This window comes from Sylvia atricapilla, chromosome 18 (genome assembly GCF_009819655.1).
Source record: "Sylvia atricapilla isolate bSylAtr1 chromosome 18, bSylAtr1.pri, whole genome shotgun sequence".
Taxonomy (NCBI): Eukaryota; Metazoa; Chordata; class Aves; order Passeriformes; family Sylviidae; genus Sylvia; species Sylvia atricapilla.
Window position 1 is genome coordinate 8,392,164 of NC_089157.1, and position 17,281 is coordinate 8,409,444.

A 17,281-nucleotide genomic window follows, 5' to 3' on the forward strand; every position below is an offset into this window, starting at 1 on the left:
CCGGTCACATGAGGCGCCCCGGCCGCTCAGATCCGGCGCGGGCGGAGCTCCGGTCTGTGCCGGGCTGGCCCCGGCGGCTCCGCGCAGCCCCGGTCCCGCGGGGGTCCCGCTCCCGGTGCCGGTGCCGGTGCCGGCCATGGCGGGGTGCCGCTGCCCGCGGCCGGCGCTGCCGATCGTGCGCTGGCTCCCGCGGTATTCCCGGGCGTGGCTGCCGCTGGACCTGCTGGCGGGGCTGGCCGTGGGGCTGACCGCCGTGCCCCAGGCGCTGGCTTACGCCGAGCTGGCCGGGCTGCCGCTGCAGGTGGGTGCCGGGGCCCGGGGCGGGGAGCCGCGGTCCTGCCGCTCTGCCCGGGGCGATCCGGGACCGCCGCTCCCGGAGCAGCCTGCCAGTGTGGCGGGCAGGGCTGAGCCGGGCCGGGTCACCAAGGGCTGACGCTGTGCAGACGCCCATTTCCAGGGCAGGATGCCCATTTCCAGGGCAGGATGCCCATTTCTCGGGCAGGATGCCATGCGTGTGCCAAGGGCCCTGGAGTGAGCGGAGATCAGCTCAGCCCTCCCAGGCCGGGAAGTGTCTGTCCTCTCCCAACTCCCAGGGCTGTGCCACTGCCCCTTCTGTCCCCCTGCAGTACGGCCTCTATTCCTCCTTCATGGGCTGCTTCGTCTACTGCTTCCTGGGCACGGCCAAGGACGTGACGCTGGGTCCCACGGCCATCATGTCCCTGCTGGTCTCCTCGTACGCCTTCCACCAGCCCGTCTATGCCGTTCTCCTCGCCTTCCTCTCTGGCTGCATTCAGCTGGCCATGGGGCTCCTGCACCTCGGTGAGATGCTCTTGCCATGCACAAATGTTTGTTCAGGGTGTTGCTGTACAGCCTGGAGTTGTTCCTTCCTCCTCTCTGCTCTTTGGGACGCTGGGATTGTCCTGCTGACGCTTGTGACGGCTCCCTGTGCACACACATGAGGCCCCACTGGGGTCAGGGGTGTGCTCACTGCCTCCCTTCCCATGCAGGATTCCTCCTGGATTTCATTTCCTGCCCTGTCATTAAAGGGTTTACATCAGCTGCTTCCATCACCATTAGCTTCAACCAAATCAAGGTAGGATCTGCCTGTCCTGGATGCCTCGCCAGCTCTCTCCTACTGCTGTGGAACTGGGATATTTGGCACCAGGCTGGGCCGTGTGCTTGGTGCTGGAGGAAGGAGCTCCAGAGGGTCCCGGGACCCGCTGCCAGTGGTTCTGCTGTGTCCCTGAGTGCTCTGCTCTGAGCAGACCAAGCTGAACACACCCTCTGCTGGTGACCAGCTGGTGGCATCCAGGACAGCCGTAAAACCGGGACACTGGATCTGGTCACTTGCAGGAGGCACCGAGCCATTCTCTGTCACGGTGGGTTTGCAAATTTGGAGGCTGGGGGGGTTAGCAGCCCCAGCAGCCCTTCGCTGGGCTCTCAGGGACATGAGGCTCTGCTGGGCTGCCGCACTTCCTTTGTGGTTAACCCAAATCAGAGCCTCAGCCAGCGGCTGGCAGGCTGGCGTTGGCCAATGGCTGCGGTCACGGGAACAGCCAGGCTGCCACCACGCTTTGTCTTCCTGCACAGAACATCCTGGGGCTGCAGGGCATCCCGAGGCAGTTCTTCCTGCAGGTCTATGAGACGCTGAGGAGGATTGGGGAGACCAGGTCAGCACCATTCCTGCCCTGCTCCCTCCCTGCAGCTGCAGCGTCTTGGGCTCTGCTGCTTCGCTCCGTTCTCTTTGGTCACACCTTGGACTGATTCCTGGGTCTCTGCCCGGGGCTGTGACACAACCCTCCCTCCCCTGGGGCTTTGTGGGAGCTCTCCTGTGCCCGCAGCGTGTTTGGGGTGGCACTGCTGTGCCTCTTGCAGGGCTGGGGACGCTGTGCTGGGGCTGACGTGCCTGGCTGCGCTGGCGGGGCTCCGGGCCATGAAGAGCCGCCTGCCCCGAGCTGCCCCTGCAGAGCCACTGGCTGTCAGGATCAGCTACCTGATCGTCTGGATCTCTGCCACAGGTGTGTCAGCTGTCCCCTGCCCCGTCCCCTCCTGGGGGCTCGTCCCTTTGCGTCGGGGAAGACAAAACTGGTGAAGGCCAGGCTGGCAGGAGGTGGGTCAGGGAGGACAGAGTCCCAAGGGTGCCACCCCTGTGCCCCTTCCCAAGGCTCAGGAGTGCGCAGCAGCTCGGACACCCACGTCCTGCCCCCCTCCTGCTGCCCTGGGCTCCGAGCAGGTGTCACTGGTGCTCTCTGCACTTCCACAGCACGCAATGCTCTCGTTGTCCTGTTTGCTGGCCTGGTGGCTTACTCCTTCCAGGTGATGGGCTCGCAGCCCTTCAGGCTCACGGGCAGCATCCCCCAGGGCCTCCCCGCCCTCCGGCCACCGCGCTTCTCCCTGGCAGCGCCCAACGGCACCGTCCCCTTCCTGAGCATGGTGCAGGTGGGTGCTGGCACCTCCCCAGGGCTGCTCTGCCCTCTCCTGTGTGTGCTGGCTCCCAGCCTGCCCTGACAGGATCCTTCCCTCCCAGGACATGGGGGTCGGGCTGGCCGTGGTGCCGCTCATGGGCCTGCTGGAGACCGTCGCCATCGCCAAGGCTTTTGGTAGGGCTGTGCCAGGGTCCTGCTGACAGGGGGGTCTCGGGGTGTTGGGGAGGGGTCTGCAAGGGCTTGGGGTGCTGGGCAGGGATCTCTGCAGGGGCTCAGGGTGCTGGGGAAGGTGCTCTTCTTTCCTGGGGAAGGGCAGTGGGAGGGACTGGGCTGTGGTTCATAGTATGGGCTGGCAGGAGGGGCCCTGTGAGGTGCACAGCTGAAATTTGCCCAGGTGAGTGTTGTCTCAGCGTGCTCCTGTGCCTGAGGGGTGCCAGGACAGGGCCCACACTGCCCCAGTCACTGCTCCATGTGCGTGGCAGGTCATGCCTGTGGGAACCTCAGGCCAATGCTGACATCTCCTTTCAGCCTCACAGAACGGCTACAGGATTGACCCCAACCAGGAGCTGCTGGCTCTGGGTAAGAGCTGCTTGGTCAGGAGGGCAGGGGTGGGGTTCTGGCCCCAGCGCTGAGATCTCCATCTGGGCAGTCTTGTCTCCACCTGAAGTTTTCCCTTCCTCCCCTTGCATGCTGCCCCCACCCCAGGTGTTCTGACACTCAGGAATTTCCAGGGCAGGCTGAGTCAGCCTTGCAGGACTGGGTGGGCACTGTCCAGCCCCGGGTCCGGGAAGGGAGAAGGTCGTGATGGAGACACAGACACAGCAGTGCCTCCTCAGCCCCTCTCCTTGTCTCCTCAGGCGTCTCCAATGTCCTGGGCTCTTTTGTCTCCTCGTACCCCATCACGGGCAGCTTTGGCCGGTGGGTAGCAGGAGGGGGAGCGGGGCTCTCGTTGGGGCTGTGTGGTGAGGGACCTCTGCAAGAACTTGAGTGGAAGACTCTGCTGACCCCAGTGGGCCCCTGAGCTCGTGTCCTGGTCCCCAGCAGCCCACCTTGGTGGCAGGGCTATGTATGTGTCCACCTTTCCTTCTGCTGAGGACCACCTCCCTTCCTGCTGTGCGGTTCTGCAGTGGGCTGGAAGCCAAGGGCTTGCTCCTGTCCCTCCCTGGTGGGCCACTTGCTTCTCCTGGCTGGGGTCTTTGGGCAGTGAGCAGGAGCAGCCCCCAGCCCTGCACAGCCTGGCATGTGTGGGTTTGCATTTCAGGACGGCGGTGAACGCTCAGTCAGGGGTCTGCACCCCCGCGGGAGGGCTCGTCACAGGTACAGCCCTGTCCTGCCCTGCCCCTGGGCTGCTCCCCGTGCTGGGGACCCCTGGGTGTCGGGGAACCCATGGCATTAGGGACCCCTGGATGTCGGGGACCCCTGGGTGTCAGGGTGCCCGTGGCTCAGGGGTCCCCCTCCTGCAGGTGCCCTGGTGCTGCTGTCCCTGGCCTACCTCACCTCTCTCTTCTATTACATCCCCAAAGCGGCGCTGGCCGCCGTCATCATCTCGGCCGTGGTGCCCATGTTCGACGCTGGCATCTTCCGGACGCTCTGGCGGGTTAAGAGTGAGGGCATCCCTCTGAACGGGCGATCCCCCCCTGTTAAGGAAACTTCCCAGCATCCAGGAGCTGCTCTGGCAGCCACAATCATCCCCCGAGCTGGGACAGAGACCCCCAACCCCACTCACACAGACCAGGTTCCCTCACCGGCTCTACCCCAGGTTTCCCATAGCAGAGTCTCAGACGTCCAGATCCTTAAAATAATTTAACCATGGTGCCATAACTAAATAACAGAATAACAGCTCGAGTTGGGTGTTTCTGAGGAGGGATCCAGAGCAAAGGAACCTGTGAACTTTTATCCCTTTATCCCCTCACAGACATGTGAAAGGCTGGAGGTGGTTGGCTCCTGCCTGTGTCTCTGTGTCCCATCACTGTCTCTGAGTGCCCCATCACAGTCTCTGAGTGTCCCATAAGGGACTCTGAGTGTCCCGTAACGATCTCTGAGTGTCCCATCACAGTCTCTGAGTGTCCCATCACAGTCTCTGAGTGTCCCATAACGATCTCTGAGTGTCCCATCACTGTCTCTGAGTGTCCCATAACAGTCTCTGAGTGTCCCATAACGATCTCTGAGTGTCCCATCACAGTGTCTGAGTGTCCCATAACGGACTCTGAGTGTCCCATCACAGTGTCTGAGTGTCCCATAACGATCTCTGAGTGTCCCATCACAGTCTCTGAGTGTCCCATAACGATCTCTGAGTGTCCCATCACAGTGTCTGAGTGTTCCATCTCGGTCTCTGCCTGAGTCCTTTGTTATGCAGAGGGTGGCCGTTCACAGCCCCTTCCAAGGGCTCCCACCCAGAGCTCAACCTGCACTCTGCTGAAGCTGCCCTGAGCCACCTGCACGGACTGGATTCCTCAGGACCTGGGTGCAGCCCGGCTCTGCCCGCAGAGCTGACGCTGTCACTGGGTGCCCTGTGGCACCAGGACCAGCCACAGCCGAGTCTGCCTTCTCTGTCTTGCAGGGCTGGACCTTGTGCCCCTCTGTGTGACATTCCTGCTCTGTTTCTGGGAGATCCAGTACGGAATCGTGGCTGGGGTGCTGCTCTCTGGGATTCTCCTGCTCTACTCCATTGCTAGGCCCCCAATAAAGGTGAGCTTCACCCGTCCCCTTGGATGTGCTGGCAGAGGGCCCCTGAGGGCACGGGGCTGTTGGGGTGCAGGATGCTCCTGACCTGTTCTTGCTGCCAGGGGCACAGCACAGGGACCCCTTTCAAAGAGCAGAAGGACAGGAACGTCCTCAGACTGGAGAGCAGGAGAGGGAGACATCCCTGTCGCGCTGACACTGGGGTGTGTGCAGGAGCGTTTTCCCTCAAGGATGGGGACTCCTGCTTCTCCCGCTCCATCCAGGAGGACAGTGAGTGACACGGGCAGCTGTCCCTGCCCGGGGAAGGTCAGAGCCCTGAGCTCCCTGTGACTCGTGTCCCCCTGCAGGTGTCGGAGGGGATAGTGCTGCGGGTGCAGCCGGGGAGCAGCCTGCACTTCCCAGCCGTGGAGCACCTGCGGAGTGCTGTGTGCAGCCGTGCCCTGGCAGGTACTGTGCTCCCAGCCTGTCCTGGGGACACGGCTGTCACCGCCTGCATCACTTCTGATGTGGGTGGCAAGTGCTGCCCGGCCCCAAGGACTGCGGGTGCAAGCGGCGACAGCACAGCTGTCCCACCCCTGGCCAGCCCCTGCCCTGTGACCCCTGGGCTGGTCATTCCTGGGCTCGTCAGGGACGTGACCTTGTGCTCTTCCAGCAGCATCTCCACCACGCTCCGTCATCCTGGACTGCTGCCACGTCAGCAGCATTGATTACACCGTGGTGCTGGGGCTGGCAGAGCTGCAGCAGGAGCTGCGCAGGCACGGCCTCTCGCTGGCCTTCTGTGGCCTGAAGGTGTGTGTGACCTCGGCCAGCCCAGCCCGGCCTCGGGGAGGCTGTGGCTGATGGGCTCAGCCCTGCTGTCGCCCACGGGCTCTGTGCTGGCCTCTGTGGCACCATCACCATCATCCCAAGCACCTTCATCGCACGGCTGGGATGGCTGGGGCTCTGCCCTGGAGGGAAGGGAAATGCCCAGCACTCCCTCAGCCCGGGTTTCTCTGCCCTCAGGAGCCTGTTCTCCAAGTCCTCCTGTCTGCAGAATTAGAAGGATTCCAGCATTTTCCCAGCTGGGAGGAGGCAGGTGAGGCTCTGGCTGCTCTCCCAGCACGGGATGAGTGTGGCTCTGGAGGACACCCGTGGGGACCTGACCTGTCCAGCTGCAGAGCAGCAGTGTGGGGGCTGCAGGGGCTTAGAGGGTGAGCTGGAGCCCCCCTGAAGGACTGGGTCTCCGCAGCCTTGGGGATTCATGGAGAGCTCTGGTGGTTCAACCCAGCAGCAGCTCAGCACCACAGAGCCCTTTCACTCCCCCTACAGAGGGGTGGGACAGAGTTGGAGAAAAGGTAAAACTCCTGGGCTGAGATGAAGGAAGTTTAATAGGACAAAAAAGTTAAGGAAATTATAATAACGGGAAAGGAATACCCAGAGCAAGTGATGCACAGGCTCCTTGCTCACCACCCCCTCAGCAGTGCCCAGCCAGCGCCTGAGCAGGGGCCATTCATCCCCAGCCCAAATCCCCCCAGTGTTTCCTTCAGCACCATGCCCTGTGCTCTGCAACATCCCTCTGGGCACTGGGGCAGTCTCCTGGCTCTGCCCCTCCCAGCTCCTCGCTGCCCAGGCAGCCTGGCAGCCTGAGAAGTCCTTGGCTTAGCGTAAGCACTGCTCAGCAGCAGCTGAGCCATCAGGCTGTTATCAACAGGAGTCTCATCCTGAATCCAAACACAGCTCTGAACCCTGGGAAGAAACTTTACTGTGTCCCAGCCAGACACGAGCCCTGGCTTGACTCTGGTTCCCCTCTTCCTGTCCCAGCACAGTGCAAGGGAGCGGAGCTGGGGGGCAGCAGCGCAGAGCCCTTCACCAGCACTGCCGAGAGCACGGGGCTCATCCAGTGAGACCAGTTTGGGCTGGACCTCCTGTGACACTCCAGTGACACCAACACACTCTGTGGAGCCGCCAGCCCCACACAGGCTGGGGGACAAAGCTGCTCCCTGTCACAATGACCAGTGCAAAGCATCCTACCTCCAGGGAGCTGCCAGTGTTTTTTAAAGAACTGTTTTAATTCTGGACCCTTTTCATGGTCTGGGCCACTCCAATGGTGACAGAGGGCATGCTCTTGTCAAAGCTGTTTCAGGGCTCCTGGTGCTGCCCTCCAAACTGACATGGGGGCTCAGCTTCCAGCTGCTGGGAAAGGGAAAACCTCTGGGACTGGGTCTCTTACTGATTTTTATCCTTACTTATCTTTTTTTATCCTTATCTTTTTGGTGGGATGTTGTGCCAAACCCTGCACTGGGTCAGGGCTGGTCTGCCACCCTGGGGTGCAGCCCCTGGTCTGGGGCCTGCCGAGGGGACAGGCACCGTGACACCAGGCTGTGCCCAGCTGTGTGACAGGGACAGCACCTGGTGGGGCTGGGCAGGGCCGGGAATTCAGTTTCCCTGAACAGCCCTCGGCTAACATCGAGGGTGTAATAAATCACAAATCGCTAATGAGTCGGTGTCATCTCTGCCTTCCTGAGGGAAAGCTTTTTCCTTTGGTGTGGGAAGGGGAAGTTATCTTCTGGGTGCTGCTGAGCATGCCGAGGAAAAGAAACTGAAAGCAGTCTGGGGCTGGGGGGTGAAGCAAGCCCCAGGGCGGGTTCTGGCACAGCTCTTGCTGCCGGAGGTGCTGGAAGAGCAGCAGAGGTGCCCGGGAGCCACACAGCTGCCAGGACCGCCGGGTCCTGCCCTGCAGTGCTCCTTCCGTCCGGAGCAACACTGAGCCGTGAGTTCCCTGCTGCACCATGGGGATGCCAGGAGGGGGAAAATGGGCATGGGAGGAAAACAGGGGCCGGTTGTTTAGGAATATGTGTGCTCTCAAAGCTGTGTGAGCGCTGGTGGAGGTCAGGGCTGCGGGAGCCCGTCCTCAGCTCGGTCCTGGTTGGGTCCGCGATGGGGCACCAGCCTGTCCCTACTTTTGACTCTGGAATCCGCTTTTAATTGTCGGGTCCAGCACAGCGTGCTCTCCTCCAACACCCTTGTCCTCCCCGCTGCTGCCGCCGGCTCCTGTCCTCCGTCCGGCCGGGGGACACCTGCACTGGGTGAGTGGGTGCTCGGGGGGCACTCGGGGGGTACCGGGGGCGACCCCCGAGGGATGCTCGGCGGGCTGGGGGCCGGGCGGGGCGGGACCCGTGCGAGCCGCCCGGGGGCGGCGGCCGGGGCCAGATTGGCGGGGAGCTCCGGACTGGGCGGGGACCGCGACTGCAAAAACGAAAGTTGGCGGCTCGGCGGAGAAACGAAACTTGTCTGGGCGGGAGTTAACGGGGCGGGAGTCAGCTGAGCGGGAGGACGAGCGGGCGCTGCAGGTGCCGGTGCCCGTGCCCGGTCTCTCGGTGAGTAGCGCTGCCGGGGCCGGCGAGTGGCGGAGCGGGGAGCCGGGCCTGGGGGGCTCCGGTACGGGGCGGGGGCAGCCGCGGGTCCGGGCCAGGCGGCGCTGCGGGCTCCGGGCCCCGCTGCACGGTCCCGGTGTCGCCGAAGCCTCTCCGAGAGCCCAATTTCCCCTGTGCACCCGGATCCCCGATCAGCCCGGAGCCCTCCGGTGCGTCCCCGGGCACTCCCATCTCTTCCCCGTTCGCCCGGAAAACCGCTATCTCGCGGTGCCCCTGGTTCTCCCTGGTGTTCTCCCCGCTGTTCCCCCCGGTGTCTAGCCCGGTTGTCCCCAGTGTTCTCCGCGATGTCCCCCCGGTTCTCCCGGTGTCACCCCCCGTGCCCCCCCACCCCGGGCCCTCCCGGCGCCCCCGGGAGCCGCGCTGGCCCCGCCCCTCGCCATCACATAACAGGTTCATTTGCATACGGCCGCCGCTTCGCCACGCCATTGGTCCATCCACCTTGCTCTTATGCATATTCCCCGAGGGGGCGGAGAGCCGCCAATCCGCGGGGAGGAAGAGCAGTTTCATTTGCATACAGGCCACGCCCACTGAACGGGTCAGCGCCGCCCTGGGCGGGGCCGGGCCGGGCAGCGAGCCTCGGTGACGGCGCCGGTTCGAGACCCGCTCCCGGCCCTAGGCCCAGCCCTGGAACCGCTCCTGGCCACGGCCTCGGTTCGGGCCCGCTCCCGGCCCTAGGCCAGCCCTGGAACCGCTCCTGGCCACGGCCTCGGTTCGGGCCCGCTCCCGGCCCTAGGCCAGCCCTGGAACCGCTCCTGGCCACGGCCTCGGTTCGGGCCCGCTCCCGGCCCTAGGCCAGCCCTGGAACCGCTCCTGGCCACGGCCTCGGTTCGGGCCCGCTCCCGGCCCTAGGCCCAGCCCTGGAACCGCTCCTGGCCACGGCCTCGGTTCGGGCCCGCTCCCGGCCCTAGGCCCAGCCCTGGAACCGCTCCTGGCCACGGCCTCGGTTCGGGCCCGCTCCCGGCCCTAGGCCAGCCCTGGAACCGCTCCTGGCCACGGCCTCGGTTCGGGCCCGCTCCCGGCCCTAGGCCAGCCCTGGAACCGCTCCTGGCCACGGCCCCGGTTCGGGCCCGCTCCCGGCCGCGGCGCAGCCCCAGGCAGGGTTCGAGGAAGGGGAGCCCGGCCCTCAGCGCTGTGTGTGTTTATTTGTCTGTAAGCGCCGTGGTTCTTCCCCCCCACGCTCCCAGCCCGGCTCTCGGGTGTCGCAGGTTGCGGACAGTCACAGGGGCGGGCACAGGAGGCCGTAACACGGCTCTGTTCCCTCACTCGGGGTCGGGGTCGGTGTCCCCTTAGCCCCCACAGCCGCTGTGGGGCCGCGCAGGGCACCAGGGCTGGGCCGGGGCTGCACACTGACCAGAGGTCACTGACCCACTGACCAGAGGTCACTGACCGCTGCCTGTGTCACCTCCGGTGTGTGTCCCTGTACCTCCGCCCTGCCCAGCTCCTTCCACACTGCTCTGGTGCCAGCCTCCCGGTCTCTCAGCTCAGCCTCCCCTGGCATTCCTGACCGGAGAGAGTTTTCCTCACTCTGCAGTGACTGTGGGGAGACACAGAAGTGATTCACTTGCTGACGCATCCTACACGCAGTCTCCACACTCAGCTCTCCAGTGTCGAACTAGTTTCTGTTTTGCCAGTGTAGTGCTGGTTTTTGTTTAAAAACTGTCCTTGACACAGAATTTTCAATTTGCAACTTGTGAGATTATAACTCGCCCCTAGGTTGTGTTTGACACCACACTGCTTCTGCCTCTCTGAACAAAGGCAGAATCAAGTGCACAACACAGTTATACTCAGTTTAGTATACATGGTTTTACTAATCCTTTATTTGTTTAAGACGAAATGACCTGGGCCACTAGAATGGCTTTCGCTTTGCTGACAGAGAGAAGTGGGATCCTAGAAAAAAACACTAAATCAGAATCAAGCTGCTGCAGTCCCAACAGGGTCAGTTCTTAGCTAATCCCTCTGCACTCCAGCATGGCAGGGTAACAAACCTGGGATCTCCAGCTCTGAAATGCTGTAGGAAGAACATGCACAGTAGCTGAGGTTCAAAGCTTTTGCTCTCAGAGCTGGGGCAGAGGCAGTGTGGAGGGGCCTGTGAAAGCCCTGCAGAAGGCAGAGATCTGCTCTGCTGCCTGGCTGGGCCTGGAGCTGCCCTCCCACAAGTTTTTGAAGGACTGGATAAAGCTGTGAAGATAAAAAGGGAGGTTCCTCTTCCTTCCTGGAAAGGCCTCAGCTGAGTGGGAGCGGTCACAGTGCCACCACGGAAGGCTGTGCCAGCTGGGACATGCCACTGTCCTTGTCACTGGGGTCCAGGCACTGGCACAGGCAGGTGGCTGCCAGCGCTGCTGTCTGTGTCTGCAGGTGGGGCAGGGATGAGGCTGTACCTCGGTGCTGTGGTCCCTTAGTTATTTCTGCAGCTGGCAGGGCCTTGGGGAGGGCAGGGGGCTGCACAGGGAGAGTGGTGGCATTGCTGGTGAGAGCTGAACAGGAGACAGCAGACAGCTCCTGTGTGTTCATGTCCTGGCTCTGGCTGGGACAGAGTTTATTGTTCCCAGGAGTGGGTTCAAAGCTGTGTTTGGATTCAGGATGAGACTCCTGTTGATAACAGCCTGATGGCTCAGCTGCTGCTGAGCAGTGCTTACACTAAGCCAAGGACTTCTCAGGCTGCCAGGCTGCCTGGGCAGCGAGGAGCTGGGAGGGGCAGAGCCAGGAGACTGCCCCAGTGCCCAGAGGGATGTTGCAGAGCACAGGGCATGGTGCTGAAGGAAACACTGGGGGGATTTGGGCTGGGGATGAATGGCCCCTGCTCAGGGGCTGGCTGGGCACTGCTGAGGGGGTGGTGAGCAAGGAGCCTGTGCATCACTTGCTCTGGGTATTCCTTTCTTATTATAATTTCCTTTTCTTTTTTGTCCCATTTAACTGTTTATCTCAACCCACAAATTTTGTCTGTTTTTCTGATTTTCTCCCCCATCCAGGGGCTTGGAGTGACCTGGTCCAGTGCAAGGTGTCCCTGCCTGTGGCAGGGGTGGAATGAGATGAGCTTTAATGTCCCTTCCAATCCAAACCGTCCTGCAACCCCACTGGGGGGTGAGTTTCCTGTTTAACAATTAATTTCCCTCCGTTGCAGAGAGAAGAGAAGTGCAGGTCCCTCCAGTGCCTGATGCAGAGGAAGAGGTGAAAGGAGAAGGTGCTGCTGAGCCTTCTTCCACCCGTGAAACAAAGGAGGCCAAGGGCGATGGACGGAGCAAGAGCTCTGCCCAGCACCTCAGGCAGCACACCTGACACGGCAGGATCTCCCTCCTGTGCTGAGACATGGGAGAAGCAAGAGGCATCCTCAGAGCAGGGCTGTCTCTCAGCTCCAGAGGACGACATGGGGCCCTCAGCTCTGTGTGGGGCTGGCGACTCTGCTGAGATGGCTTCTCCACTGAAGAAGGTGAGGATCCTGCTGGGTGCTGGGGAGTAGCTCTGGCTTGTTGCTGTCCTGTGTGAAGTGAGGAGGCCGGGCTGCATCCCCCACATCCCTTTGGCCACGTCGGGGAGCTGCTGCCTGGTTTCCTCCAGAAGCTGGCTGTGTTTGCTGACGCTGTGTTGTGCCTGCGGAACCGGGGGAAACCACAAATTGCACAAGTCAGCTCAGACACTGCAGCGCTGCTCCGTGCTCCTGCTGAGCAAGCCCTGAATATTAAACCTACACAGTTCTCAAGAGTTATTTGCATTTCACTGGCTGGTCTTGTCCCTCCTCTTCCTGATCGTTCTCTGTTGTTCTCTGTTGTTCTGTGTTAGCCCCGTGTAGCAGGAAGATGTTGGTACTTGCTGCAGTGCAGGAGGTGACAAAGAGTTTCCCTTTGGCAATGAATAAACAGACATTATAGTCTTTGCTTTTCTTTTTTTTTTTATTTATTTAAATAGAGAAGGAAGAGGAATAAATCAAATAAATGTGGATCCATCTCCGGGGAGCAGGACTCTCTACTTCCTCAAAGCACAGCACCAGCTCAAACCACAGAGTTGCTTGACACGTGTGTTGTTTCTCAAGAAACCCAACCCCCCGGCGGTGAGGGAGCAAACCCAGGTGCTGATGGACGACTTACTGATGCTGGTGGAGACACACCTGAAGGCGGCAGGGATTTGGCACACCTGGAGAAGGAAGCTGGCAGCCAGGAAGCAGAGGGGCTGAGCCCTCCAAAGCAGAACAGCACAGCCAGGGGGGCTGCCCCAGCTCCCAGCTCTGCAGCCCCAGGGGATGAGGTGGGGCATGGAACAAGCCCGAAGCACGGAAAGACAGCCAGGGGCCATGTGGAGCAGGGCAGCCCTGCCCCAGCCCCAGCAGATTCCCAGGGCAGCAGGAAGGAGCCGATGTCAGCGGGGCAGGGAGCGAGTCCTCCTGAGCTGCCTCCTGCCAGGAGAGCTCCCCAGAGCAAAGCTGAGACCAACACCTCCCCTGGGGCCCAGAGCCCACCGGCTGGGCAGCAGCCCAAGCAGAAAGGGACCGGTTCCACTGGCAAGGTGAGTGTGAGTGAACTCTGCTGTGTGTTCCAGTGGGCGCAGCTTCCCTTTGCCACTGTGACTTGCTCGTGCTGTCAGTGAGGCTGAGGAGCAGCAGCCTGGGGATGCAGGGTTGGATTGGGGAGGCTCTTATTTGAGTTCTGTTCTTCTGGGTGCCACTTCTAGCCCAGCTCTCACTGAGGGATTGCTCAGTTACCCCAGGACTGGGAAGGACTGGGAGGTGTGTCTCTTCCAGCCAGCTGTGCTCTCTGGGATCCCCTTGGACCGAGGGGATTCTGTGCTTTGTGCCTGTGCCTGGTCAGCTGGAAGTTGCTGTGGGTTCTCTTTCACTTTTCAGCCCACGCCCTGGGAGCTGGGGTTCCCCGACCTGACTGCTTGGCAGTGTGTTTGGGTTGGGCTCCTCTCCCATCATGTGCTGTTTTCCTTGACCAGCAGCTCCCCTCAGCGAGGGATCAGCATTTCCAGGAGGATGCAGCTGGTGGTGCACCAGGAGGAGATGTTGTGCTTCCAGGGTCTCCTGTTTCATTGCGCATGTTTTGTCTCCCTGTTGCAGAATGCAAACACAAAAGAGAAGAATCAGACCCCAAGTGAGAAAATTCCTAACATGAGTGAGAAGACAAGTCCGGGCCAAGGAGCTGGGGCTGCCCGAAAGGAGAGTGCTGTGGCTGCAGCAGATGGCCCCAAGGACAAAAAGGAACAAAAGAACCAGAAAAATGTGGAAAATATTAAAGAAAGGTGAGAACAGCCCTGCTGCTCCCCAGCATTCTCCACTAACAGGAACTGCTGTGAGGAGGACTCAGGACTCCAGACTGAGGTGCTGGGATTGGGTCAGGATGTACCTTGGATGTGTGGAAATGGAATTGTTTTGAAACTGAGGTGATTGTGCGTGACCAGTGTTGAATGGAAGCTGCAGCACAGATGATGTCCTGGGTGTTGTGTTGAACCTGCTTGAGCAGCTGATGGATAAAAAAGAGATTATTCTCTTATTTCTTGCTTCACACACACAATGCTTTAGGTGAATAGTGTGAGGAGCTGTTCTGATGTTTTGCTTAATGTGAATGAACTGGAAGGGGTTGAAGGTGTAGCCATTCCAGGTGGCTCTGCTGGGCCAGAGCATCTCCTGCTGCCTTTAGGAGCCCATTTTTACTTTTTACACTGGGCTTTGCTCTAGGCCTGCTCAAACATCAGCCTGAGTGAACTGCTGCCAGAGTTCATGGGTCTTGCAGCCACTCAGCCGGCGGCTCAAGTCTGATTTGCGGTCTACAGTGATTTGTGCAATTGAAAAACCCCAACAGAATCCTTTCTATTTCCCTTCCAATTCTTTCCTGCAGTTCTGTGCGCCGCAATGAGGGTGTTACAGTCTATTTCCATGCGATATTATCCAAGGACTTCAGGTTCAACCCCGAGACCCATAAAGTGTTCATCAGGGCTCAGGGCATTCCTTCCTATGCCAGCTGGAAGGACAACATCTGTGAGCTGAACTGCACCCGGTGAGTGTTCCCTGCCCTGTGGGGCCCCAGGTGCTGTGCAAGGCGTGGTCTGTGCCCATAGCACAAACCACAGCAAAGGGATTCACAGTGGAGAAAACTGTTCTAAAATGCTCTTGTGAAAGAGCAGACACCATCCCTATTAAAAATGGAGCAATGCATGGAAAAGGAGGTCTGTAGGTCAGCTAACGTGTCCTTTGCCTGTCTTTGCTGTGTTTGTGTTTCCAAGGCATCTGGAAGAACATGGATATCTCATCGAAGGTGCTGTAACTCTCCCCAAAGAAATCCTGGATAAATACATTCCTTACAAGTACTTGGTGAAGGGGGAGTATGAGTTCATTTACAAGACTCCAGAATCCGATGATCACGTGAATCGCTGCTTATTGATCAAAAAGGGCTTGCTCAACAATGGAGGTGAGCTCTGCTGGCTGGACCTGCACCCTGGGGGTGATCCCTGCTGTCCCATGGCCCAGCATTCCTGCCAGACAGCCCTGTCTGAAGCTGGCAGCTCAGTGGGCTGCTGGGGGTATTGCTGTGGCAGCTGGAAGAGAGAAGGCACTTGATTACAGTGGTTGTTTCACTGTGTTCTCCCTGTGTTGCTGTTCCAGAGTGGCACCAGTATGATGACATCGTGTGTGCAAGGCCTTCCAGGTTTAGAAACGTTTGGCAGAGAACGTTTGGTGATAAAAACAAGGAAGTGGTGGAAGGGAAGAAAATAGCTGCCAGTATCATGTTAGAAAGTATCTTCAGCATTCTTGGAACCTGGAGTCCTGGCAACCTGGAGAACTTCTTCTGGCAGCTGAAGCAGTTCTGTTGTGTTACAACAGCCCAGCGGGTGTTTGAAGGCAAGCCACTGCTGTGGACAGAGTTAGACTTCAGCACACCGCAGGTAACCCCATCTCTTGCACAGAGACAGAAAACTCGTCACGTGCATTTTGCTGTTGACCTTGCTGGGTTAATTTTGCTTTTCCAGTCAAAGTTCAGTGGGGATCTTGCTGGGGTGGCTGCCACTGACTGCCTTGGGGGCTTCAGTCAGCCTGTGCCCCTCAGTGTGGTTCTGAGACCCCTCCCACGTGGGGCAGCAGCATAGCTGGGACGTGGTGACTTCCTACTTGAGTGGGTTTTGTGTCTGGATGTTGATTTCCTAAGCCTTGCCATGAGGTTTTGCTGCCAGTTGTTTTCTCACTAACAACTTCTCTGCACTCATCTCTTGCTCCAAACCTGCCTGCTTTGTGTGGGAAGCTCCTGATCCTGTTCTAAGCAGTGATGCCAGCAGGGCTTCTGGAATCCAAAATTTCTTAACTGACATAATTAGGAAACGTGGCAGAAGTTCCACATTGTCTTTTGTGGTTGTCAGGGCTGCTCCTTCCTGTCCTGTGGCCTTGCTGGAGCTGGGAGAAGAGGTTGGCTTCAGAAGAGACTATGTTGTGGCTGATCTATTTCTTCCCTTCTCTGTCTCAGGTGATGGACTTGCTGCACAATCACATGAAGAAAATAGCTCTCCCTTTCTTTGCAGCAGAAGCAGCTGCAGAGCACAGAGTCATCCAGAGCAAACTGGCTCTGGGGCTCACCATTCTCGTGGTAATTGAGGAACTTTCACTCCCAGCACTTAAAGATGACCTGGCTAACCTGTGTAGCCTCTTGTGCTTGGATCAGGTGTCACAAGAAAATGTACAGGATGAGATTCATCACCTCAAACAGGCTTTTGCAGGAGTTACCAAGTAAGTACTCTGTGTACCTTCTCACTGGTCAGGTTGGTGCTGCTCAGGTGTAGCACCCTTTGATAAAACACCAGGGATCCAGCTCTCTACTGCCACAGAACCAGAGAGACAATTACATTTGAAGGTATCTTTGGAGGTCTCAGTTCCAGCCTCCTGCCTGAAGCAGGCTAGGTTTGCAGTGCATCATTCCACACTTTTTGGTTGGTTTTCCCCTGGATTGCCTCTTTGCCAGGCACTGGTTTTTGTCTGGCTGCTTGCCTGGCACTGGATTTGGAGCTCTTCACTTGCACAGCTGCAGCCATTGCATTTCTTTCTGGAGTCCTTCTCTGTGTGGGTGTCACAGGGCTCGTGGGGAGGCTGTAGGTAAAGGATTGGGTGTTCCCAGTGCCCCAGCAGCAGGGTCTGTGCAGAGATCCAGGAACACTGCAGCTCTGGGCCTTAAACCTGCACAGGTACTCTCTGCAAGGAAGACTAGATGGAGCTAAAATAATGACCAGAGGTTACCTGAAGGTAGACAGGGAGATTGAGATATATCCTTCCACACCTCTAGGGTGTTCTCAAGGCCTGGATAAAGCTGTTCTTTCACTCAGTGTGTTTGTTCTGGTTTTTTTGTTGGTTTTTTTTTTTTTTATTTAGCTTGAAGGTCAACCTGACAAACTTGTGCCAGAGGTGCATTGAACGTGATGTAGACCAGTGGGTGTGGATCCTTCCCCTTCTGCATTCCTTTGCTGCTCCCCGGCAGCAGGAGCACAAGCTGCTGGAGGAGGATGTCTGGGCAGGGCTGGAAGGGCTTCCCTTCACTGAAACCAGGAAGAAGCGAGATCTGTGAGTTTTCCAGAGCTCCCAGTTACACCCAGTGCCCTGGTGCTCTACCTGGGGGTGATCACTTTAGGCCTAGTTTTTTTTGGGGTGGTTGTTTTTTTGAGGGAGTGTTTGTGGGTTTTGGTTTTTTGTTGTTGTGTTTGTTTTGGTTTGGGGTTTTTTTGTTTGGTTCTTTTCTGGTTTTGGGGGTGGGTTTTTTTGGGTGGGTTGTTGTTGTTGTGGGTTTTTTTGTT

The 17,281-nt window shown here is 59.1% G+C and overlaps 2 protein-coding genes across 2 annotated transcripts in view; both read left to right on the plus strand.

The window, feature by feature from the left end:
* Positions 1-136: 136 nt before the first annotated feature.
* On the plus strand, positions 137-7,583 carry SLC26A11 (solute carrier family 26 member 11). The gene is made up of 16 exons (XM_066332270.1): positions 137-301; positions 627-819; positions 1,008-1,093; positions 1,591-1,670; positions 1,876-2,018; positions 2,264-2,439; positions 2,528-2,600; positions 2,955-3,005; positions 3,284-3,344; positions 3,688-3,743; positions 3,890-4,030; positions 4,987-5,114; positions 5,456-5,555; positions 5,764-5,897; positions 6,111-6,183; positions 6,909-7,583. The coding sequence occupies exons 1-16, from the start codon at positions 137-139 to the stop codon at positions 6,989-6,991; spliced, it is 1,743 nt and encodes a 580-aa protein (XP_066188367.1). The 3' UTR covers positions 6,992-7,583.
* Positions 7,584-8,395: 812 nt separating this feature from the next.
* RNF213 (ring finger protein 213) overlaps positions 8,396-17,281 on the plus strand; it is a 45,163-nt gene continuing 36,277 nt past the window's right edge. The window contains 9 exon segments of the mRNA XM_066332271.1: positions 8,396-8,464; positions 11,643-11,948; positions 12,425-13,018; positions 13,572-13,753; positions 14,350-14,508; positions 14,735-14,919; positions 15,114-15,394; positions 15,967-16,226; positions 16,863-17,051. Of these exon segments, the coding sequence (XP_066188368.1) occupies positions 11,751-11,948; positions 12,425-13,018; positions 13,572-13,753; positions 14,350-14,508; positions 14,735-14,919; positions 15,114-15,394; positions 15,967-16,226; positions 16,863-17,051 (2,048 nt within the window). The 5' untranslated portion in view covers positions 8,396-8,464; positions 11,643-11,750.